General features: G+C 48.0%; 1 protein-coding gene across 2 annotated transcripts in view; it reads left to right on the top strand.

The window, feature by feature from the left end:
• The window catches only part of insrb (insulin receptor b), a 73,271-nt gene extending 49,707 nt beyond the window's left edge, over positions 1 to 23,564 (top strand). For both annotated transcript variants that reach the window (XM_082523369.1, XM_082523370.1), the window contains exons 3-23: positions 227 to 435; positions 527 to 660; positions 5,689 to 5,828; positions 6,000 to 6,144; positions 8,133 to 8,347; positions 8,439 to 8,565; positions 8,687 to 8,937; positions 10,018 to 10,185; positions 10,259 to 10,457; positions 11,544 to 11,676; positions 11,766 to 11,919; positions 12,036 to 12,184; positions 13,711 to 13,867; positions 13,961 to 14,057; positions 14,138 to 14,205; positions 14,298 to 14,527; positions 14,916 to 15,026; positions 15,938 to 16,100; positions 16,187 to 16,316; positions 16,404 to 16,538; positions 16,618 to 23,564. In XM_082523369.1, coding sequence (XP_082379495.1) covers positions 227 to 435; positions 527 to 660; positions 5,689 to 5,828; positions 6,000 to 6,144; positions 8,133 to 8,347; positions 8,439 to 8,565; positions 8,687 to 8,937; positions 10,018 to 10,185; positions 10,259 to 10,457; positions 11,544 to 11,676; positions 11,766 to 11,919; positions 12,036 to 12,184; positions 13,711 to 13,867; positions 13,961 to 14,057; positions 14,138 to 14,205; positions 14,298 to 14,527; positions 14,916 to 15,026; positions 15,938 to 16,100; positions 16,187 to 16,316; positions 16,404 to 16,538; positions 16,618 to 16,972 — 3,470 coding nt within the window. In that variant the 3' untranslated portion in view covers positions 16,973 to 23,564. The remainder of the gene's footprint in view (positions 1 to 226; positions 436 to 526; positions 661 to 5,688; positions 5,829 to 5,999; positions 6,145 to 8,132; positions 8,348 to 8,438; positions 8,566 to 8,686; positions 8,938 to 10,017; positions 10,186 to 10,258; positions 10,458 to 11,543; positions 11,677 to 11,765; positions 11,920 to 12,035; positions 12,185 to 13,710; positions 13,868 to 13,960; positions 14,058 to 14,137; positions 14,206 to 14,297; positions 14,528 to 14,915; positions 15,027 to 15,937; positions 16,101 to 16,186; positions 16,317 to 16,403; positions 16,539 to 16,617) is intronic.
• Positions 23,565 to 24,799: the final 1,235 nt, after the last annotated feature.

Genomic DNA, 24,799 nt, shown 5'->3' with positions numbered 1-24,799 from the left:
TGCGAACCACAGCTTGGTGGCCATTTCGCTGTGATGTTTGGTGAGCTGTGAGATGCTAAAAGGAGCAGCAGTGAGCAGCTGTCAGCGCAGCCTTGTGTTTGAGCTCGTCACAGAAGCTGTCCGAACGGTGACGCCGGCGGGGGAAGCGGGATAAAACGCGTATGAGGAGAATATGTATGAGCTCACATTTAACCGCCTCTTCCTCCTTTCTGCTCGTCTCCTTTAGTGTGCGTGGACAACTGTAAGCACAGTGCCTGCACCCCCCAGGGCCAGTGCTGCCACGACCAGTGCCTGGGCAGCTGCTCTGAGCCGGGTAACGCCAGCAGCTGCGTGGCCTGCAGGAACCTCCAGCACGGGAACGCCTGCGTAGAGAAATGTCCTCCTGGATACTATATCTTCAGAGGGTGGCGCTGTGTCAGCTTTGCTTTCTGTCAGGTTGGTAATAATTGCAGTTAATCACCAGTTCATTAATAAACTCGTGTAATTACATTTTCCCCCCACTTGTTGTACTTGTTCATATACTCAGGACCTCCACAACCAGTGTAAGCAGACTCGGAAACAAAACCAGGACCGGGACTCGGGCTGCCATGAATACGTCATCCACAGCGGAGCCTGTATCCCAGAGTGCCCTTCCGGATATTCCAGTATAAATTCCACTACGTACGTCTGGCTGACACACAAACGCACGCACAAACCTCGCTGATGGTAGCTGTCGTCACATGGTTGTAAATGTCATCCCACCGCCACTCTGTGGTCACCGAACACATTTGCACAGAAGGGAACTTTACATTTGTTTGTTACACTCGATAAGTTATGTAGCGATGCAGGTAAGTCCCCATCTGCTCCAGCTTCTCCTCGTGTTGCCTCTTAATGTCTTCTGCTCAGGTGTTCACCAAATCTGAAATGGGACAAAGAGCATAAATACAGCAAAGCACACGCAGGCATGGGGCAACCTGTATGTGATTGTTGGCCCCGCTTTGTGCAGTCCTTAGTAACCGTGCGTTACTGTTTCACTGGAAACCTGAGCAGGATGAGTCACAAACTCAGCAGCACATCAAATAAAGAAAAGGCAATATTTGCAGGAGCAGTTACCACGCAGCGCTGAAGACACAGTTTCCATTTAGGCATTAGCTACATGATTTCATATGCAAATTAGTCCTCTGATCTCAGCCGCTGCAAATACGTCCCCGGTTTGTTTTCACGGCCTCCGTCACATTTTGTTCTCGGTGATTACTCAGCTGCATCGGCGAAGGCACAACGCTGTCCAGAGAAGTTTATAAAACTTTTAGTACGGAGATTATGTGTTTTTAATTTGCTTAAATGAGGTTTTATTTTGCGTGCAAAAAACACTTGAGAGTTTTGATTCGTCTGGAAACCACATATGAGGGTCCTGTGCTCCCAGTGATGTTTAAACAGTCTGTGCTGGTGAGCGCGTCTCCTGCAGTTTTCATGTGAAATTTAGCAAAACACTCTGTGTGCATTTCAGAAAGGGTTTAAGAGTCAGTTTTATTTATTTATTTATATATACATATATAAAAATGTTAATTCACAACAACTCTCCCTTAAGACTCTTTATTTTGGAAGATAAAGACCCTAAAAAATGAAAAGTAACCACACAGCAGTGCCACGGTCATATACAGCCAGGAGACCAAGTTCAATACAGGAGCAGAAAATTAAAGTCAGAGTAATGAGGAATATCACAAACTAACCACCTCCTATGACCACTTTTAATAAATGTATAGAAATACATGTAGCTGTACATAATTGTATGTCTTTAACGTGAATTTCAGTTTTGACTGCGTCCCACCTGCAGTACCTCCGTGGCTCACCATGGGGCCGCAGCCCACACTTTGGTAATCACGGCGCTAAAAGCAAACTCTCGACGATATTGGGGAGCGTTTAAAAAAAACCCAACCCTATGAACAGGAAGAAGAAATCTCGGGTAGATCCAGGCTCGGGGAGCGGCGGCCATCGCTGTGACCGACGTTAGAAATCTGGAGCCTCAGCTCAGTCGTCTCTGTTAACCAGATATACTGAAGTCAGACAGGCGAAGAGTCAAAGTCGAAACACCGGTTACAGTTTTCCACAGTGCACGTGTAACCTCGTCTTATTGATGTCTTAAATGTGACAAGAGCTTTTAATAAACAGACGTCCAACCTGTTCACCTCACAGCATATTCAGCTTTCTACTTGTAGTAAAGGGGGTGAAGGAGAGAAGAACATCCTGTCTCGTAGCTGTTGCTAAACACGGAGGACGTGCGTTTGTTTCGAAGAAAGCGTGTGTTTACATGCTTCCAGTGCACACACATACAGCCGAGGCAGCGAGGGCAACACGTTTGTCTCAGCAGCAGCTCGGAGAAATCCTCCCGCAGTCTGTCTGTGGCCGACGCTATCGATAGAGACGCGTTTCAGCTGAATGATTGATGGTGTTTGTGTTTTTCTGGCGTACCTGCGTTTGTGCGCGTGCGTTTATTGTTTATATATTTGCATGTGCGCAAACACACGTTAGTGTTTATACGTGCAGAAGGTTCTGGCTCATTACCAGCAAAGTGTACAGACGGGTTACTTTTTCCAGGTGCAGACATGATGTTACAGAGAAGACGGAGTCATATTGTGTGTTTATTAGATAAACAATACCAACGAAGGCGTTTTAAAGCTTTTAGTACAAACAGCAGAAAAGGTAACAGCATTTAATCGTCACGCGCTTTAGAGAGAAATGCATCTCGCCAGCCTGCGGGGAATATCGCGTGCTTAGACGCAAAAGAGCATCGCTGTAAATCTCAGTCACACACCCCGAGGCCGAACGGCAGCCTTTATGTGCGCATGTTGTTGTTTTTTGTGCGTCCTTGCACATCGATGCGTAATCCTGGGCAATACTTTCAGGCATGTCAAGAATGCCTTGGTTGTTATGTGCCAATGAACTACACAAAATGGAAATATTGGTTGGTCGCCAGGTGACGTCCACGGCCTGGAACGAGGCTCGATGTCCACGTCGTCATTGGGAATCTGTTGATTTTTGCGACATTACAGCCTGTTTTGGTTATAACGAGAACATGTGTCATCATCTGGCAGCAGCTCCACCCAGACAGACACGAGCACGCCCCGTCCGCCACTGCTTTCACACCCACGCCGTCCAACGTGAGCATGGCCCACCCATCGGTTTGCATCATGTTTTTGCTGGGACTCTTAACAGACTGCTGAGTAGGAGACCCTGCCTCCCTTTGGTGCCTCCAGCATTGTGCATGTGTGCATGTGTGCATATGTGCATGTATGCATGTGCATGTGTGCATGTGCAGCGCTGTTAGCACGCATCTAAAACAACAACGACATGAGAGGTATTAGATATGATGGAAGCTGCCCTGTACTTCATTTTTCCAGGTAGATATTAGAATAGAATAGAATTCAACTTTATTGTCATTGCACACGTCACAGGTACAAGGCAACGAAATGCAGTTTGCATCCATCCAGAAGTGCAGAATTAAGTAGAATTAAAAATTATCGTATTGTACAGAATGATTATTTACACAGAATTATACAGCAGTGCAGGTAAGTGAGATATGTGGATGATTTCTACAGAGGTATGTAAAGTGCTGGTGGTTCAGTGCATGTTATTATACTGTGTATTATGTTATATTAAGATAATGTGAAGAAACGCTTCATAACTGCATCTTCATCCTCCTCTGCCAGTCTAAAAAGAGTTTCCTCTTTCCTGGATGTGACAGCAGTACCGCTGTGTGTGCACGTACGCTCGCTCCAAACCAAAGCCTCTGTTCTCGACGGTTCGGGGAGTCCGAGTCACAGAGTTCAGCCGGACGGATCAACGCTGTCCCTTTAAGAGCTCCGGTCGGACGCCGCCTGTCTGCCTGTGTGTCTGTGTTTTTCACTACAACGACCCAAAACATTCTGTCTACGCTGCAACTAGAGCGTTACTTCTGAGGAGCTGAATATACAATTTTCCATGTGGGAGAAAGAGACACAAAATATGCTTGGAGCTTTTCTTAAAAGTCACTGTTGTTCTGCAGAATTCATTACAGTGTATTTCCACTCACTCACAAGTCACAGAGAATGATTCGTCCACTGAGTGCGAGAAATGAGGAGCTTGATAAGGTGGAAACCACGAGGAGCCGAGCGTGGAGCTGTCAGCGTAGATGGCAAAAGCAGTACCTGTGGGGTGTTTCGTGCCACTGTGACTGTGGTAAATGGGGTCTTCATCGCAGCCTGGCTGTCTGGGAGGGGTGCGGGGCTTATTTTGGATAACTGCGTGTATGTGCGTTTGTGTTTCCTGCACAGAGGGAATATAATAGGAGCTGCACAGAATTAAAGCAGGGTGAGCTTATGAATAGCAGTACAACAGCTTCCTTTGTTGGCTGCTTCCTGGGCACAGGGGCTCCTTTAAAGACGTCCCCGGGGCCTGAGTTTGGTGATCGGTATCTTTTCTAATGATCCAGAGCAATCCCCTGCCCCGGCTGACATGCACTCTACCTTTTTTAAGCAAACGTGAAAAACATTATAACTGAACATCCTCGATTCCCTCAAAATAGGAAATGGGGAAGTATACATGGAGGCTTCCTTGCCCTTCAGCCAGTGTGCAGCGTGTATGGCTAAAGCAGGTGGGTGGGGACATCGAGGGTGGAAATGAAAGCTGGATTCTGCTCATTTGAGAGTGCATCAAAAAAATAAACAGTGCTCATTTGTGAATGGAGCAGCACGTACCAGACTACTCGCTGCACATGCCAGGCCTTTTGTGAATGATTTTCTTGAAGGGCGCTATCAAGGCCTCATCGCCGCGTGCGTGCGTGTGCATATGATTACGTGCAAAAGCACGTTTGCAGTGGGAGGACATCGCTCTGAGAGCTGCAGCTGGCGCGCGAGTCTTGTTTCTTTTCTCTGTGATATTTTTTGCACTAAAACTAGCGGCAGAACATTAATCCTGTTAAATAAACCATTTTATTTTAGAGGTTATTAAATCATTTGAGAGAATTATAGAGATTCACATAAGTGCAGCAGCTTATTGAGCGCATGTTTGATGGTTTCTTGTTTGATTCACCACCGTCACTTCCATTAAAAACAGATATATATGATTATATAAAGTATGCCCCACCAATACACCGATATAGCGGTTGGAGGTCAATACTGATATTGACAGATTTTAACCATTTCGTCATCAATCCACATTTCCGTTTTAGCCTTTAACGTGGACGTCTGTGGGGATTGACTCATTCTTGGAGCCAGCCTCAAGTGGACATGAGAGGAACTGCAGTTTTAGACACTTGAATGTTGGCTCGTGTTTGTTTTCTAATTTCCTTTGGACAAAGGGAGAAGAACCAGCAGCTATAACAGAGCAGATGGATGTCTGCCCATGTAGAAAGTCTGAATAGACCTCAGAAAAACTCCGCTGAACAGATTCGTCCTTGTTGTTTAAAACTGCGATGTCATCCCCGGCTCCGACCCACGGCGCTCCGCTATGTCACCGAGCATTTCTGCCTCATTCCAATTCTGATAACTGCACGCAGAAACATTTGAGGCATTTTCTGTGTGTTTCGCTCAGAAAACAGTTTTGTTTGCTTTAACCGAAGGCGTTTCTCTGCAGCGTCCACGTTGTCTCCAGAAGTCCTGACCTTCAGCTAGTCGTGGCTCGCACACAAAGCTCGTTCATTAGGATTTTGATGTTGTGTGTTTCTCTGTGTAGGCTGACTTGCTCACGGTGTGCGGGCTTGTGTCCTAAAGAGTGTGTGGGAAACAAGACCATCGACTCGGTAACGTCGGCCCAGGCTTTGAGGGGGTGCACCATTCTTAAAGGCAACATGATCATCAAGATTCGAGGAGGCAGTGAGTACCACTTCCTGTTTCTCTCTCCGTGTCGCCTTCTTGTCCATTACTTGGGTTTCTTGACTTTCCCCCCTTTGTTAAAACTTTTTGAGCCTTTATCTGTATGTACCTGACCTCTGTCTGCTCTCATCAGCTGGTAGCTGTTTATGTGATGAACTGTCGTCTTTATAGATAACATAGCAGCCGAATTGGAGGCGAGTTTGGGTCAGATTGAAGAGATCACAGGCTACCTGACCATCCGCAGAGCTTACGCCCTGGTCTCCCTCTCATTCCTCCGCAAACTGCGTGTCATCAGGGGGGAGCAGCTCGAGGCAGAGTAAGTCTCCTCTCCTCTTGTGTCCTCTCGTCTCCTCTCGTCTCGTCTCCTCTCGTCTCCTCTCCTCTCTTCTCGTCTCCTCTCCTCTTGTCTCCTCCCCTCTCGTCTCCTCTCCTCTCCTCTCGTCTCCTCTCGTCTCGTCTCTTCTCGTCTCCTCTCTTCTCCTCTCCTCTCCTCTCGTCTCCTCTTGTCTCCTCTCCTCTCTTCTCGTCTCCTCTCCTCTTGTCTCCTCCCCCCTCCTCTCCTCTTGTCTCCTCTCCTCTTGTCTCCTCTCGTCTCGTCTCCTCTCTTCTCGTCTCCTCTCTTCTCGTCTCCTCTCTTCTCGTCTCTTCTCGTCTCCTCTCCTCTCGTCTCCTCTTGTCTCCTCTCCTCTCTTCTCATCTCCTCTCCTCTTGTCTCCTCCCCTCTCCTCTCCTCTCCTCTCCTCTCCTCTCCTCTCGTCTCCTCTCCTCTTGTGTCCTCTCTTCTCGTCTCCTCTCCTCTCCTCTCGTCTCCTCATGTCTCCTCTCCTCTCTTCTCGTCTCCTCTCCTCTTGTCTCCTCCCCTCTCCTCTCCTCTCCTCTCCTCTTGTCTCCTCTCCTCTTGTGTCCTCTCGTCTCATCTCTTCTCGTCTCCTCTCTTCTCGTCTCGTCTCCTCTCCTCTCGTCTCCTCTTGTCTCCTCTCCTCTCGTCTCGTCTCGTCTCCTCTTGTCTCCTCCCCTCTCCTCTCCTCTTGTCTCCTCTCCTCTTGTCTCCTCTCGTCTCGTCTCCTCTCTTCTCGTCTCGTCTCTTCTCGTCTCCTCTCTTCTCGTCTCCTCTCCTCTCGTCTCCTCTTGTCTCCTCTCCTCTCTTCTCGTCTCCTCTCCTCTTGTCTCCTCCCCTCTCCTCTCGTCTCCTCTCATTTCCTCTCGTCTCCTCTCTTCTCCTCTCCTCTCTTCTCGTCTCCTCTCCTCTTGTCTCCTCCCCTCTCCTCTCGTCTCCTCTCCTCTCCTCTTGTCTCCTCTCCTCTTGTCTCCTCTCGTCTCGTCTCCTCTCTTCTCGTCTCCTCTCTTCTCGTCTCTTCTCGTCTCCTCTCTTCTCGTCTCTTCTCGTCTCCTCTCCTCTCGTCTCCTCTTGTCTCCTCTCCTCTCTTCTCATCTCCTCTCCTCTTGTCTCCTCCCCTCTCCTCTCGTCTCCTCTCGTGTCCTCTCTTCTCGTCTCCTCTCCTCTCCTCTCGTCTCCTCATGTCTCCTCTCCTCTCTTCTCGTCTCCTCTCCTCTTGTCTCCTCCCCTCTCCTCTCCTCTCCTCTCCTCTTGTCTCCTCTCCTCTTGTGTCCTCTCGTCTCATCTCTTCTCGTCTCGTCTCCTCTCCTCTCGTCTCCTCTTGTCTCCTCTCCTCTCTTCTCGTCTCCTCTCCTCTTGTCTCCTCCCCTCTCCTCTCCTCTTGTCTCCTCTCCTCTTGTCTCCTCTCCTCTTGTCTCCTCTCTTCTCGTCTCCTCTCTTCTCGTCTCTTCTCGTCTCCTCTCCTCTCGTCTCCTCTTGTCTCCTCTCCTCTCTTCTCGTCTCCTCTCCTCTTGTCTCCTCCCCTCTCCTCTCGTCTCCTCTCCTCTCCTCTCGTCTCCTCTTGTCTCCTCTCCTCTCTTCTCGTCTCCTCTCCTCTTGTCTCCTCCCCTCTCCTCTCGTCTCCTCTCCTCTCCTCCCCTCTCCTCTCGTCTCCTCTCCTCTCCTCTCCTCTCGTCTCCTCTCCTCTCCTCTCCTCTCGTCTCGTCTCTTCTCGTCTCCTCTCTTCTCGTCTCCTCTCCTCTCGTCTCCTCTTGTCTCCTCTCCTCTCTTCTCGTCTCCTCTCCTCTCGTCTCCTCTCCTCCCCTCTCCTCTCGTCTCCTCTCCTCTCCTCTCGTCTCCTCTCCTCTCCTCTCGTCTCCTCTTGTCTCCTCTCCTCTCTTCTCGTCTCCTCTCCTCTTGTCCCCTCCCCCCTCCTCTCGTCTCCTCGCTGTGAGTGATTGATTTTTCTGATGTCCGATCTCTTTCAGGGCCTATGCCTTCTATGCGCTGGACAACCAGAACCTCCGTGAGCTTTGGGATTGGTCCAAGCACAACCTAACCATCCTGCGTGGTCGCACATTCTTCCACTACAACTCTAAGCTTTGCATGTCTGAAATCCGAAAGATGGAGACGGTGACTGGAACCCGGGATCGAAACCAAAAGAACGACATCGCTTTACGCAACAACGGGGAGCAAGCTTCCTGTAAGAGCACCAGAATACGGGACTGCCTTGTTTTTGGGATTGCTCTGACCAAAAACTAACGTGAACGTGATTATTGTGTTTGGTCCTTTAGGTGAGACGAAGCTGCTGAACTTCACTTTGATAAAGACCAAGTCGAATATGATTATACTGAGGTGGGAGCCATTCTGGCCAGCAGACTTTAGGGACCTGCTGGGATTCATGGTTCTCTACAAAGAGGCGTAAGTAAATCATTGCTTCGTGTACAGACGAGGACACACAAAAGCCAACACTTTACTCTTCAGTCTGTCTGACACACGGATGCCTAACAATGTTGGGACGTTTTCGTTCCATGTGCAACAGGCCGTATAAGAACGTCACCGAGTTTGATGGACAGGACGCCTGCGGCTCTAACAGCTGGGTGATTGCCGATGTCGATCCGCCGCCTCGTTCCACGGAGGGAAAGAAGGCAGACGACCCGGGGTACCTGATCCGACCGTTGAAGCCCTGGACCCAGTACGCCATCATGGTCAAAACGCAGCTGTCTGCGTCTGATGAGCACCAAGTCCACGGAGCCAAGACCGAGATCATCTACGTTCAGACGGATGCTTCCAGTGAGTAACGCCATGAACACCGACGTTTGTGTTTGATGGATACTTCAATGACTGTAGAACATCTGACGTTTTCTAAGTGATTGTGTAAAACTACTCTGGACTTCTGTTGGGGGGCTTTTTGTAAACACTCCAACTGTTGTTAATTGTTTTATATGATGGGATGTATTAAGAAGCCATTTGGGCTTAAACTGAAACAACTTTGGGACCTTGCTCACGTTTGGATGAACCTTCCTTGATGAGGGGGGGTGTTGCCCTCATACTACTGTCAGCACTCATTTCTTTATATTTTGTTTCCAAGTTGCTCGACTTTATTGTAACTTTTTAAAGTGCTCTTGAGCAGGCTCTCTGAAAGTTTTCCTTTTTGTTTGTGCAGTGTTTGTCCCTGATCATTTTTATTTGTTTAAACCTCTTAACACTGACCATGAACCAGGAATCATTGGAACATAAAAGGAACCAAACTTGAGGGATGAACCAGACGACTTAGCAAAGAGCCGCTTTTCAGTTGTGCCTGTAGACACTCTGTTACCTGCAGCAAAAACACATTTCTTTAGTTTAATCTGTAAAAAAAGCCAAACATAAGCCGCCTGACAGGCAGAAAATAATCTGTGTGAACCTCAAACTGATTCCAAAAGAGCTATTAGCCAAAAGCTTCACGGCATGCAGCTTATCCTTTAAAAAAGTGAGGAAAATAGAAGAACAAAGGAGAAGGAAGACAAACTGTTTACAGCACATGAGCAGCATCTAAAAGTCAAGAAACAGGACAATAATCTGGGAAGGCTGCGACGCAGGAAGATGCATCTGTCCCTTCAGCTGATCCATCTGGTCTCAGTGGAGGGTGGACTGCACTGTGCTGAGGAATAAACGTGTTTAAACAAATATCGACTTTTAAGCTCGTTAGAATTGTGCAAACTGTTATGTTTGGTGTTTCCATGGATGTTTGCATATTTAATAAATCGTTGGACCTATTTTATTTTCCAAACAAGGTAAAAAGAAGAAGGATGGAATGGTGCCTCTAGACTCTAGTCTGATGGAGCTAAAGTCCTTTTGATGCACTTACATTTTGTTCTCTGTCCCCGTCAGAACCCTCTGTTCCTCTGGACCCCATCTCCTCCTCCAACTCCTCCTCTCAGATCATCCTGAAGTGGAAACCGCCCACCAGTCCCAATGGCAACATCACCCACTACCGGGTGGTCTGTCGAAAGCAGGCGGAGGACAGCGACCTGTACAAATTCGACTACTGCTTACAAGGTTGCAGTTTAAATGGTTCGCCCTCTTCAGTCATTTGAGGGGCTTTCCCTGACTGCTGTGTTTTCCCGTCCAGGAATGAAAGTGCCGTCTCGCATCCCGACCCACCTGGACAGCGAGGATGAGCACAAGTGGAACCAAACAGATGAGCCCACCTCGGGCGGCAGGTGCTGCGCCTGCCCCAAGACGGACAGCCAGCTAAAGAAGGAGCAGGAGGAGATAGAGTACCGCAAGACCTTCGAGAACTACCTGCACAACGAAGTCTTTGAGAGCAGGTACGAGAGCAGGTTCATTCCCAGCATCTGAACATGCGACGATGCCTTGGCTGCATCGTTTACCCACATGCTAAATGAAAACTTAAATAGAGACGCACCCCAGCACCTAAATTAAAGGTTTAATTCGTGTTCCTGGAGCCGCTTAATGCCCTCGAGTTTTGCAGAAATGTAACAAATTCTTTTGGTGTGAGTTCAGCTTCACACCGAGCGAAGCACCAAAAGGAGCTTCTTGTCTCGTTTGTTTCTCTTCGTGACCGGAGTTAAACCAGATCACTCAGCCTTGGTGTGAGTCTCTGTGCCAATTCTGTGTCCTCCACCACTGTGTGTGGTTTTTATAGACACTTGTTTTTGTGCTGGTCACCCACCGTCGGGGGCTTGCAGCGGGAGGTGCAGTGTCTGGGCCCTGGTGCCCCTACCTTGTTCTCGGACACACAAACACCCACAGTCTCTGCCTCTGCTTCCCTGGGGGGGTGATCACTGTGCCCATTATCATTCATGCCGGTCAGGAGCGCAGTCATGCAGACTGCCATTTGGAGACACGCACACACACAGCCGTGCGCACATCAGCCTCATTTTGAACTCCTGCTTCTGAGCTGGCCATGGTCAGCTCCATACAGTGCAGGACACCAGAAGCGGCTCACGCTTTTCTTATTTTGTCACGCAAACGGACACGAGCTCCCGTTTTTTTCTGCTTTCACTCGGTCCTAAATGCAGCACTCGGGTTCGTCTCTTCAACAGTTCATACGCAGTAAATCTGCCTTTCATTGCACATCAGGTGAAACATCTGTGTCTTGATTTGGTTTGAGCTCAAGGCCTGTTAGCTGGGATGGTGGCTCGCACTCAGATTCATCTGGATGGCCTGGCACCACCTAGTGGTGAGAGTCAGTATGTCTCCTAGGATGGTGTTTGTGCATAAATGTCATGAAGTTAGACACACAGGAAAGGTTAGTGCGAGCAGAGGTCTGGCTTGCTTCCACAAAACACCATCTGTCATCTGCAAACACTTGATGCACGTGAAACTTGACGACTTTGCAGGTCCGCGCTCTGTCACTCACTCATATCCTATTCTAACTTTTACTTCTGCAGACCATCCCGGCGGCGCCGCTCGGTGGGAGTTGCTAATGCCACCCAGCCTCCTCTCTTCCTTACTACAGTTCCCAATCTGCAGTTGGATTCAGGCACAATCGCCCCCGATGGCGAGGATCAAGAGGAATCCAAGGTATCGAGCGTTTTATGTTTACCACATCTTTTCCCTTCACTTTATTTCGAGTTGCAGTCGAAGTTCAATCTCTTTTCCTTTCTGCTCAGGTGGAACAAAAGGTGTTCTCAAAGGAGTCGACGGTCATCTCCAACCTGCAACACTTTACCAGTTATAAGATAGAGATCATAGCCTGCAACGATCCGACAGATCCCAAACGCTGCAGCATGGCTACTTATATCAGTGCCCGAACTATGCCTGAGGGTAAGAACGGGCACACGCGTGTGCAAATAGGCTGCTGGTGCACCGAATATCAGATTCTGGAGATAAAATCGGCTGCGCCTCACTGTGAAGTGCTTTTCTCTGTCTGACACCTGCAGAGAAAGCAGACGACATCCCAGAGCCCGTGACCCACGAGATTGTGCAAGGCGAGCCTCCCTATGTGTTGATTAAGTGGAATCCACCCATCAACCCTAATGGGCTCATCATCCTGTACGAGGTCTTCTACAAAAAGGTCGGAGACTCAGAGGTCAGTATGAACCACTGGCAAACCTTAGAGAGCGCTGGGCCTGGAAAATGTTAGTGGGAGGACTCGGGGTCCTTTGTTTTTCAAAACCAAAGGGCACAGAGGTGATGTGGGAAAACAGCCAGCAGAAATGATCCCGATTCGCTCTGCTGGAAGGACATGCACAGAAGGAAAAGTAGACGCAGGTGAGAAGACAAGGAGTGATCTGGGTAGACTCCAGGGAGGCGAGGCAGGCCGGGAAGGAAAGGCTTCCTGTAAACACCCAATTTGTGTCTGTTCATTATAGAAGGGGACAAGGAAATATTTGTTTACAGCCTCCTGGTGCTGCGTGTCGACGCTGTCGGACGCGTTCGTTTGTGGATGAAATTCTGGGAACGTTTGCGTGCATAAGGTCTCGTCTGTGACGGCGCGTCCAAGTCTTGTTGTTTACTTGCTCTAAATGTGTGAATTCATCTCTCATTACTATTCATTGCTGCACCGCCTGACCCCAGGAGCCAGTAGCAGATCTGTTACCATAGTGACAGAGGCAGGATGGAAGACTAGTATGCAGTGGCAGCGATGGACTCGTCTCACGCGACATCTCGCTGCGCTGAAAAACCGCCCGTGGCCCAGACCGATGTGGATTCATTTAAAATGATGTTTGGGGCGCGTTGGAGGCTCACATCGATGACAACGCTGAGAATGTTACAACACAGTTATGAAGGCTGGATGCATTTATCACTGCAGCGATCACTTCCTGCTGCTTTCAGTGGAACGGACTTCAACTGCGACAGTGCAGTCGCGCATCAGCCAACCTTAAGCGTCCTTAACACAGAGTCAAACGAGCCCAGCTTTTCACTTCTATCGAAGGGCTACAGGCCAATTTTTAGATTACAGTCTTATGTGTTTTTGCACATGTCAGCTCTTTGGATACATTTTAATTCAACAGCATCCACTTTAAAAAATCGCTCCTTCGTGTGAGTGTATGCAGTGATTTGGTCGGACCCTGAGCACAAAAAGCTCTGGTTGTTCTTCTCACTTCAGCACAACATTCAGGTTTGCACCAAATCACAGCAGCACTCCCCTCGAGGCCCTTTATACTGCAAACCAACGAGCCCAACAAACAGCAGCAAGAACGTTTAAGCGTTGGCCCTTCAAAATAAGAGACACGAGCTCGAGCAGGTCATTCTGTGAGGTGAAGGTTCGCTTCACAGCAGCATGAGAAGACGGGGTGGAGTGTGGGCTGTCCACCCAGTCAGGGGTTAAGAGTAATTGGCTCAGCAAAAATACTTTGGTCACTTTTGATTGGGTGGGAATAGAGCAGCGAGTGAGCATCATGCGTGTGCTGCGTCCTGCACGCTCTACCCTGGCACCTGAGTATTTGAAGTAATGTAAACACATCTGAACTGTAGTATTTCCTGCTGTGCCACATGTGTGTAAAAGTAACCTGGAAATATCCGGACCTGTTTGTCCTGAAAGTCTCTTCCGTTATTTATTTAAGCAAACTTTTAGAATAACATGGGTTTTCTCTCTTTTCCTTTTGGGCCCAGGTTCACACGACCTGTGTGTCACGGCCGGCCTATCAGAAGCTCGGTGGCACCAAGCTTTCCCTTGTTCAGCCTGGAAACTACAGCGTGAGGGTTCGCGCCACCTCGCTGGCAGGAAACGGCTCCTTTACTGAGATGATTTACTTCTTCATGCCCAACCGTAAGACTCTAAGAGTCGGACTTCTGAACTTAACAGAAAAGTGGAAGATGTGCCAAATTTACTGTCTCGTGACCGCTCTGTTATCTGTTGCAGCTGATCAAGGTTTGATTTGGATTGTCATGGGTCCCGTCATCTGCTTCATCCTGCTGCTACTCGCGGGAGGTGGAGCGTTTGTGTACTTCAAAAAAAGGTTAGTCTTTAACCAGCAGGCTGCCCATTACAGCCATAAACTCCAGTGACTCTTAGTGACTCTGTGTGGTCGTGTTACAGGCAAACCGAAGGCCCCTTAGGAGATCTCATCACCTCTCCAAACCCCGAGTACTTCAGCGCTGGTGACAGTAAGAATGAAATAGTTGTTTTTTCCGTCATACGATGATTTGTTCCCTCAGTTCGCTCTGTCAAAACGGTCATTTGCACCTGTGTTGTGTAGTGTACGTTCCTGATGAGTGGGAGGTGCCCCGGGAGAAGATCGCACTGCTCAGAGAGCTCGGTCAGGGCTCCTTCGGCATGGTGTACGAAGGAGTCGCCAAAGACATCGTCAAAGGCGATCCGGAGACGCGCGTGGCCGTCAAGACGGTCAACGAATCGGCCAGCCTGCGAGAGAGGATCGAGTTCCTCAACGAAGCCTCCGTCATGAAGGCTTTCAGCTGTCACCACGTGGTATGACTCTTTAAACCGTTAAACCCTCAGACAGCGTCACGGCACGCCGAGAGGACACCGGAGCAGCTGCTCGTCAATTACACTAAATTACAGCTTTCCCGTCGTCTCGCTGAAAGCGGCGGCACACGTCTGACTCACAGTCGTGTCTTGTTTTGCCGGCGCTGCCGTGTTCACGCACAGTTTGACTCTACAAACAAATGTTGTAACTGTTACTGTGGACCTACAGAGCCGGCTGATCACTAGTTTAACTGCCAAAGGTTAAAACGTCAGCTGTAAAAATCAGATTGAGGTGTAGCTTTATCATTTCTAGTCATTAAATTGAAATTTTGGCTACAAAGTCTACTGCTAGAGTTGAGCGCGCCGTTTTAACACGATGAATTGTTTGCAGGTGCGTCTGCTCGGCGTGGTGTCCAAAGGTCAGCCCACCCTGGTAGTGATGGAGCTGATGACCCACGGGGACCTGAAAAGCTACCTGCGGAGTCTCAGGCCAGACTCTGAGGTATGTAGTCCTGATTAGTGTGCTCCCACCTATTTACACACTCTGGTATGTAAGCCCCGCCCCCAAACATCACTCATGTGGTTTAATACCTGTATTATTTACATATGGATGCACTCCCTGAAGCCTGTTTGCTGAAAATTAAGCAAACTAGGGCTCTACAAACTCTGGGTTTTTCCACCTGTGTATAGCGAGTCACTCAGACCGATGGGCCCATGCACCAGCAGTGTTGATGATTTGGGACGTGCAGTAAAGCCTACAGCCATTTGGTTCGCCTAATGGTTGTTCATAAAATTTCAGGTGAAAAGAAGTTGCACGTGTTATGATTTTAGCTAAGATTCCTCTGCTAAGGCTCAGTAATGAAGATGGTGATCAGTAAACGATAGACTCACCTGCTCCTGCTCCAAGTAACCTGAACAGTACACGGACTGGTTCTTATGTAGTGCTTTTCTACTCTTTTATACAACATGCCTCAGTCGCCCATTCATACAGGATCTTTTTTCTAAGCTAAAGTGTGTTCTAGCTAACATTCACACGCCGATGGATCGGAGAGTATCCCAGAGATATTGGGCATGCAGACTGGGAATCGAGCCACCAACCTTCCAGTTGGCAGTAGGGATGGGTATGGTTTAGGCTACCTCCTGAGCTCCAGCCACCCCACCTTTGCACTCCACCAATCCTACGAACATCTTTGAGTTTAACTAAAATGCCAGACAGTAGCTGTGGTATTGGGGCAGAATATGGATCGCTGTCTTCATTTCCCCTCCACGGGTAGATGATCCAAGTAGTCGTGCAGTAACATTTAGCTCGCCAGCGTAGCGAGTCGGTCACGTGACTGAAAACTACGCCCGAGTATTTCAGCAGATGTTACCTGCGTTACCTGTGAGTGGGTCTAACCTGTTTGTGGTTTGTAGAACAACCCGTCTGGTTCCCCACCGCCGACTCTGAAAGACATGCTCCAGATGGCTGCAGAAATCGCCGACGGCATGGCCTACCTCAACGCTAAAAAGTTTGTCCACAGAGACCTCGCAGCCAGGAACTGCATGGTGGCGGAGGACTTCACCGTCAAGATCGGAGGTACCAGAACGTGTTTGGTGTTGTCGATACCGCCGCGTAGTTGGAGGTGTTGTCTTAACCTTTGTCTCCGTCGCTCTTCCTCTCAGACTTTGGTATGACACGAGACATCTATGAGACGGACTACTACCGTAAAGGAGGGAAGGGCCTGCTTCCTGTCCGGTGGATGGCACCCGAGTCCCTGAAGGACGGAGTCTTCACCGCCCACTCTGACTGCTGGTGAGTCACAGCTCACACAGTGGCCTACCGTACAGCCGCACGTCATTCGGCCTGATCTCGTTTGTTTGTGCGTTTGTACATCTGCAGGTCGTTCGGTGTTGTGCTGTGGGAGATCAGCACGCTGGCCGAGCAGCCTTACCAGGGTTTGTCCAACGAGCAGGTGCTGAAGTTCGTCATGGAAGGAGGATTCCTGGATCGACCGGAGAACTGCCCTGAGAGGATGTGAGTAGATGCGGAGCTGGGAAAACTGCCGTCCACGTTACACAAGACTAAATTGGCCTTTCTTCATCCCTCTTCCCAGGCACAGCCTCATGCAGATGTGCTGGCAGTACAATCCCAAGATGCGTCCGACGTTCCTCGAGATCATCGAGATGCTGCGGGACGACCTGGACCCGTCTTTCCAGGAGGTCTCCTTCTTCTACAGTGATGAAAACAAAGTCCCCGAGACGGAGGAGTTTGACCTAGACCTGGACAACATGGAAAGCATCCCCCTGGACCCTTCTTCTTACTCCCAGAGAGAGGAGAGCTTATCCAGGGACAGCGGGCCCTCGGTGGCCCTGAGGGGGAACTATGAGGAGCACGTCCCCTACACACACATGAACGGTGGCAAGAAAAATGGAAGAATTTTATCATTGCCCAGATCCAGCCCTTCCTAACACTTCCCGTTTCCTCAAAGAACTCTTTGAAGCTTTCCCTTTTCCCCTTTCCGATCTATTTTTCTGTCTCCTTCGTGTTCCTCTCATCATTTTCGATGATGGTGATTTTCTTATTCTTCAGAGAAGCCCTTCAAAAAACAAAAAAAGAGACACAAATCTCAGGACTTTTTACTTTCTTCCCCGTGGCTCCAGAACACAGGCAAGATGATGCAAACGTGGTGTAAGACATCAGACCAGAAAACCATCGCTCGTCACTAACGCCGCGTTTCCACGACTCCTTGTGATGGAAACGGGGAAAAAACAGAAAACTGTGAACACAACAAACCTTAGACAACCAAGAAGGCTGCTCGTGCTCGACCTCCTCGAGACTCGCCCCTCCTCCTCTCCCACCGATCCGCATTTCCACGATTCTGTGCTTTTTTATTTTGTTTCCCTCTTTTTACTCAGATAGTGGCCTTTGTGTACGTGGCCTGTAAACAAAGTGTCTACACTACTTGTCCTTTTTGAACAATGACTTAATCAGTGGGATGACTTGCAAAGACTTGATGGTAGAACAAACATCTATTCCTAGAGGAATGTTTTTGTTGTTTGTTTGTTTGTTTTGCTTCTGCAGAATTCCAAACGACAGATTCGTCGGGTGTTTGGTGACAACTTTTAATTTATTTGCTTCAAACGTTTCTTTTTGTGTCCTCAAGGCTGAAGGATATTTAAACAGTTAAGAATTGGACAAAAAGAGTCCCTCAGACTGACCAATAACTGCTGCTTTCATATATTTTAGTGGGTATAGAATTATATGAGTATATATAATACACATATATATGGAATATTGGTATTTCCCTACCAATATTTTATATATATATATAAAATAGATGGCATTGTAAATAGTTTGTAATATTTTCCATCAGGAGCTTTGCTTGTTCTTTGTTTCGTCGGGTTTATTATTCACATTTTTTACTTCCTTATTTTTATCGCCCCAGAAATCGCTCCAACCTACCGGCAGTGCTCTCCGTGTCTTAGGCCTCCCGCCTCCCTCTTAGTCTTTGTCTGGATGGGAAACCTGGAAATGCTGTAAGCTGACTGCATTTCTTTCCTCTCAAAGTGCACAATAGTTCAAGACTTCACTACAGCTTTGAAAATAAACTAAAAACAAAACAACCAAAAAGAGAGAGAAAGAAGCTTTATGAGGCGTTTGTAGGTCGGCGTGCCCGGGTGCGCCGTCTCTCGTGTCTTCGGTGGCGTTGAGGCTCCCACGTGTTTGTTCCTGCGGTTTTCATTTTTTTATTTATTTTTGTGGTTTCTCCGGTTTGCCCGTCTGTGTCAGCTGCTGGCGAGGTTAGACGGTGCGGTGCTGCTCGGAGTAAAGGCGGAGCATGAACTGACAGCAGCGGTTGGGTAGGGGGGGGGCGTTCTGCATTAGATGGAGGGGGTTATCAGAGTCACGCGTTGCCCCTCCACCCGTGCTTGGTCTCCCCGAGGCGTCCTGTTTGCTGCTGATGTTCAAGATTAGCCTGGTGGAAAATTCCAGGTTTTGTGGTCGAAGCCTGAAGGAGACATACGGACAGTTCCACCTGCAGATGGAGGGGGGGGCAGTCTCCCTGTATTTTTGAGAGAGCACAGGGAGGGGGGGCTGCCAGTTGGTTGCTAATCCCATTATTCTCCCTGCTATCACTGCAGACTGTGTGCAGCAGCTGTTTCACTCAGGTCTGACATTCCAGTTGAGTTGGAGCTCCTCGTTCCCTCGAGCCTTTCCTGCCTGTTGGCAGAGCTCACACTATCACACAGGGACAGACGTTCGCTTTTTGATTTTCCTCCTTAATAGATGACTTCAACACATACGGTGGCAGACAGATTTTTCTGAACATTCACACAAGCAGAAACTTGTCAAATTGCTCCTGATGATGATTCAAAAACATTCCTGTCCACTGATCCAGAGTTCAAAACAAGTCAAGTGTCCTTACGGCTGACCTTTCACTGACCCGCCTTCATCCAGAGCCCAAAGGTCACCGGTGTTTCGCAGCGGGCCAGCCCGCGGCCGCTCTTCTGTGGTCCTCAGGCATCAGCCGATAGTCAGCGGATTTTCTTCTCCCCCTGAACACACAGAGCAGTGCGGGTGCCAAACTGAACAGACTCACAGCCAAAGCGTTGCTCTCTCACCAAGAACCCAGAGAGTCGAGTCAGAGACCGCCGGGAAGCTGCCTCCAGATATTTACCAGTGCCTTCTCAAACCCTGAGCCTCTTCCAGGCTAAATCTATTGGCTGTAGTTCAACACACACACAGACGACTCACTGCTTTCTCATATTTTTTGGAGGCGGTGTTTCTGCTGCAGACACCGTCGATCACACCGAGCGCGGATCGGCCCGAGTCTGCGCCGTGGCCACTAAAAGGGGGCCGGAAATGATGGAGTTGTTTTTAGTTCATCATACTGAGGAGTGAAAGCCGCGGGCCGGTGGTAGTTTGTTTGGAAAGATAAAAGCAGACTAACATCAGCTGCGTGTGCGTCGTGAAATATTCCAACTGCATCACGATCCGATCGCGCAGCCAAAAGCCGCTCAGAGTCGGCACGTCGCATGTTCCTGCAAGTCGCGTGTTCCTGCACATCTGCAGCTCTGAACATTTTCTTATGATCATCATCCTGTGAACAAGAACACCGTCAGCATGTTTAGAGCCGCTGAGGGTGGAGTAAGTGCTGCAGGCTGGTCAGCTGTAGAGATGGAGTCGGCGGTGGTGAGCGGCAGGAGTGCTCGTTAGTTAATTAGTTAGTGATGATTGTCGTCTGTGTGTTTGGCCGGAGTCTACCTCAGTGCACACGGAGGAATCGGTCTGCGGAGCCTGAGTCATGGATGGGTTCCCAGGTTGCCGTCTTGCGTCCGTGGCGTGCTCTTATAGACTCTCACATCTTATGTTCAAGCCCGCGCGTCGCGTTTTTAAGAGCACTCATCGCCCCTCTCCTCTGCACGTTTCATGAACATTTCTTCACACAAAGCTTCCCACGGTCACTGGAAGCAGCACCGTAGCTTTACTGGTCCCCTTCTCCGCGCTCACCGGGCCTCTGGGCTGTGCGCAGAGCGGCTCTGATATCAGAGAACGTGACACTGACAAGAAAAACCAATAATATCGTGACTGTTCATATCTGTGATTGCCTTCACGCTGACCGAGCTCAGCCGTGGACCTCACGCTGCTTTATCTTCTTCGGCGCGTCGAACTGTCTCCGTGCGGTCGAAACAGTCGCTGTGTTCACATCTCGAGTCTCCTCCTGTTGTACTTTTGTTTCTCTGTTCTGATTTCATTCTGTGCGTATGCTTTTGCTTTTTCTACTGTGAATGTCGAGTGATGACCTGTATTTCCTGTCAATGCCGTGGATTGGGTCTGTCGTGGCAGGACGCAGACGCCCGGGCTGCTTACAGGAGGACTTTAACCCCCACCCCCTCCTCCGCCTCTGAAAGGGACTCGGACCATCCTGTGTGCCATAACAACTATTAACTGAAATCTCGATTGTAACTTTTTCGTCTCAGGGAGGCGGCCCGATGCTTACGGTTGGAGAGTAAAGAGGAGGAGGAGGAAGAGCTACCTACCTACCTTTCATCTGCTCTGACTGAAGCGCAAGTTCTCAGCATCCTTGCAAAAAGGCGACAAAAACCTAAACACTCTTCTCATAAATCAGTTTTTCCCAGCCTGTGAAATCAGTCAGGACCGCTCCACTCACACGTGATCTGGTGTGGCCTGCCCTCTAGTGGTCGGATGGGAGCGTTGCGCGTCAGGGGCTGCAAGGACAAACGGCTTCCCCGCTCCTGCGCCAACCCACAGTGCCTAAAGCTCCGTCTGACCCCCTCCTGAGCAGAACCGCCCCTGACAGTCCACCAATCACAAAAGAGGATTTTCCCGCCTCCGAACACGAAATGAAAATCACATAAATTTTGTTCTTGGCGAAACGATTCTGCTTTTTTTGTTGTTTTAGGAAATCATTGTTTTTCTTTTTAACCTTCCCTCCACGCGGAGAGAAAATAACAGCTGAACTTGTGTCTCTGCTCTGCTAAGCTCTGGCTTGCTTTGTGCATGAAGATGAAACATCTGTACCAGCAGATAATTTGATGCCCAAAGTCACGCAAACAAGTGAGCGCACAAACATTGAAAAGTGCGTTCGTTTGCTGCACGATTTGTATGTTTGTCATTTTCGTTTTGAATGAACCCAATAATAAGCTCTTACGTGTAAATAGCAGCAGATCTTCTCGTCCCTGGAAACAAAACGAGAGCGCTTCACTTTTAGGGAAGTTTGGCTTTGTTTTGCTGAACTCTGGTTGGACAGAGCATGCTAGTAACGCAGCACAGGGTGAGAACAAAGCATTGTATGTATTATTGTTTTGTTTTAAAGAGAAAAGTATTACGTTTTAGAGATGTTGATATCTATTTTTTTTTCTAGCCAAAGTAGGGAGGCCGAATACGACGACCTTTTCTGACTGTAAACTTTTACTACTCTTGTACATTTTGAATTTAACATTGTTATCAATGTGTATATAACTTTTTCTAAATTTAAAAAGGTTCTTTTTGTTTTTTCATGAAGCAGCCCACTACACAGAGAAGCGCGAGTCTGCAGTCTCACAGCTTCACGAGTACGCGGCCTGAAATGTTCCGCACGCCGACCCCGCTCTTAGTCCGATGCATGTCCTGAATGTTGGCCCGAGAGGTCGTGCGATTTCGGCCCGCCCCCGCCTCCACCCGGCCCCAGCGGCATGCCACCCTGTCACCCGTAAAGCCTTTCTCACGTCACACACGCTTCACCTGTCGCAGGTGTTTTAGTGTGAAAATGTTTCCAAGTAACTTGTTTGTTGTTGTTGTTTCTTTGTGAGTGTGGACAAACTGGAAAAGACCACTGTGCGTTATTTTGAAGAAGAAAACAAAAAAACACAAGCGAGAAAATCCTGAATAAGCTAAAGAGAGAACGTGTTATTGGAGAGGCGTGTCCTCCGCCAGGCTCTCGGCTGCAGAGCTGGAAGGCTGTCACAGGAGTCGTGCATGTTTTGGTGAATTCCCTCACGGAGAGGTGAAGCGGAGCTATTAGTCACTTATTTTTATATGAGCTGTTACGGGGTGAGTTAAGCTAAAGTTTCCCAAAAAATGACTTCAGTGTGTGTGCATGCAATCCCTGTGACTTTTTTCTACTCTTGGCTCTTTGTGATGTCATAGAGAGCGGCTAGTGTTGTTTCAGGCAGTGGATAAAGTAACTGGTTGGACCAACCCTGAGATTTGGATAAACAAAGGACTCATTCAAAGCGACTGTAGCGTAGCGGGTCCTCTCTAAACATAAAGATTAGAAAGAGCGAGCGTGACTCTGATTAACCAATGAACACATCACCTGGATGGTTTAGTCCACAGAAGACCAGCAACAACAGTTTCTCACATTTACTGGTTTGTTTGTGTGTGTGTGTGTGTGTGTGTGTGTGTGTGCGCGCGTGCGTGTGCGTGTGGACTAAACAGATTAGTTATAATGTGTCTTAATATTGAACTGTAGGATTTTAAGGTGTTTTATCCTGTATGGAAGCTTGTTTCTGCCACTGGAGCAAAAAAAATTGAGTATCTCGGAATTTCAGCTCGACAGTTTAGTTTAGTTTAGGTTAGTTTAGGTTTTTCAATTTACTTCTGCATAAGTCTAAAAATGTGACTTATGCAGAAGTAAATTGAAATGTCTGATGGGCTTTATTCGTCTTCGATTGGTGGAAACGAGCTTGGTAGCTTCGCTCAGGGCCACACTCGCCGTGTTCTCCAGTGTCGGACTTTGTGCTAAGCTAGCTGCCTCTGTGCTACAGCTTGGTGTTCCCCCATAACATGAACAAGCTTTATACGAGCGTAAAGGCTGAACCTCTCCTATGAATGACTTCCAGTCCTGTGTGTCGCAGCCCTTTGTCAGGTGACAGACATGAGGACGAGCTTGTGAGAGTCACCCGCCGGTCCAGTGGTCTGCTCCAGTTTACACACCAGTGTGCGATGCTCGGTCCGAGTGTGTCGTCGTCCTCGGTTGAGATCTTCACGAGCGCTCTCTTCGTCCTCCTGTTACTTCACGTTTCCTCTCTCCTCGTGCACATAGGTGGTCCCCAGAATGCTCTGTGTTGTCTTGCAGGATACCTCTTTGTTAATGTCATTTTATTGGCGATGAATATGCTGATGTATTCTTTTTGGGATATGTTGTGTATATGTTATGTTGAAATGTCGGCGTGTACGCATACAGCAGGTGTATATGTGTGTATGTGCAGTGCAAAAACACAAAAACGACAAAAAAAGGACGCCTCGCCCCAAAACCCGCAAGAGATCGCTTCATCCCTGACACTGGATCCAGATGTGCCATTATCTTTATGTACCACAAAATATCGACTACACAGTCTCACACACACACACACACATGCATATTGTACAGGATCAAAAATGTGCCATGACGAAATGAACGCTTGACAATTTATTTTTTCTATGTTTTCAAAGGAGAGCCAAGTAGTGACGTGTACAGAAAGTGTTGCAATGATATGAAAATAAAAATCTTGCTGTGTGTAAATTATTCAACAATTAACTGTTTATATTAAAATTATGAATAAAATTATTGGAGAATATGCGTCTTTGTGCACTTTGTCAGCTTGGGGAGTTAAACTGATCGCACACTTTGTGTTTTCAGTCACGTTATCGAGGTTTGGATTCATCCTGTTTCCTGCTGTTAACACTTGAACCCTGCTGATGCATTTCAGGGGAAATATTTTCTGTTCCATTAAAATGATGAACATTATCTGCAGGTTGATTCAATTCCAACATTTAAAGCTGGGCAAGGCAGCAAATCCGTAAAAGAGCTCAATCGTTTTTCATTATTCTGTAACTCGGTCTGATCCAGAGCTAGACTCTCGTCTCAGCTCCCAGCCTGGGAAAGAGCTTTAAACTGGGACGTGAGCGTCTGACTGATTACTGCGAAGGTCTCAGAATAAAGTTTTGTTGGATAATGTCACCATGCCTTCATCCAACTCATCTCACATGAGCACTCCTTTGTCACTGCCATATAAAAAGCAGCACAGGGTTAGAACAGAAGGATCTGCCGTTGGGATGAGTGATGATTAAACCCTGTGGAGAGCATCAGACGCTCCTCTTTGTTGGTTTTGTCACTGATTAAATCAGGATATTCATTAAATGTAACGAGTGAGAGGAACTTCAAATACAATACAAACGACACCAGTGACTTTATAAATAAACGTAGAGCTGCATTAATGAATCTTTGTGTATTTTGTGTCCAAGGATCCAGATGTCTGAGCAGCTACACTTGACGCAGTAACACGACTGTTACTTTGTTGCCACCTGTTCTAAAAACTACTTATGCGAGTGAATCGAGTGCCAAAGATAAGTGACGGCCGCCAGGCTTTGTGGTTTCAGTGGTCGGGTCTGCTTTTTGCTTCCTCCTTTTCAGGTCCTAATGATTTGCTTCTGTCATCTATTACAGGAAGTGACATCCTGCACATCACCAAAGCAAATAAAAGCCAAGTTGGAAACCATCTTATATGGAGAAGGTTTCCAACTTGGTTTTTATTTGCTTTGGTTTCACTGCGCTCTGGTCACTGGTTTGAATGCCTTGATGCTATTATTCATTAGTTTAGCTCTTGTTTTGCTTTTCTTCACCTTTACATGTGGACCTCATTTCTTTGTTATGCAAATGAACAAGTTGATTGGTTAAGCTAATTGGTTTTTTGAGTGAGATGTTTTGGGCTGTTGGTTCTTAAGAAATAGAAACAAATGTAGTTTTTGGTTTCTTGTATGGTTGATTGTGTTAGTTTCCTTTTTTGTCCGGGCTGTCCTAGTTTTGTCTC

This window comes from Aulonocara stuartgranti, assembly GCF_965226115.1.
Source record: "Aulonocara stuartgranti genome assembly, chromosome: 23".
In the NCBI taxonomy this organism is placed as follows: Eukaryota; Metazoa; Chordata; class Actinopteri; order Cichliformes; family Cichlidae; genus Aulonocara; species Aulonocara stuartgranti.
Note: the sequence above shows the minus strand (reverse complement) of the source record. Positions and strands in the feature narration are given on the sequence as shown.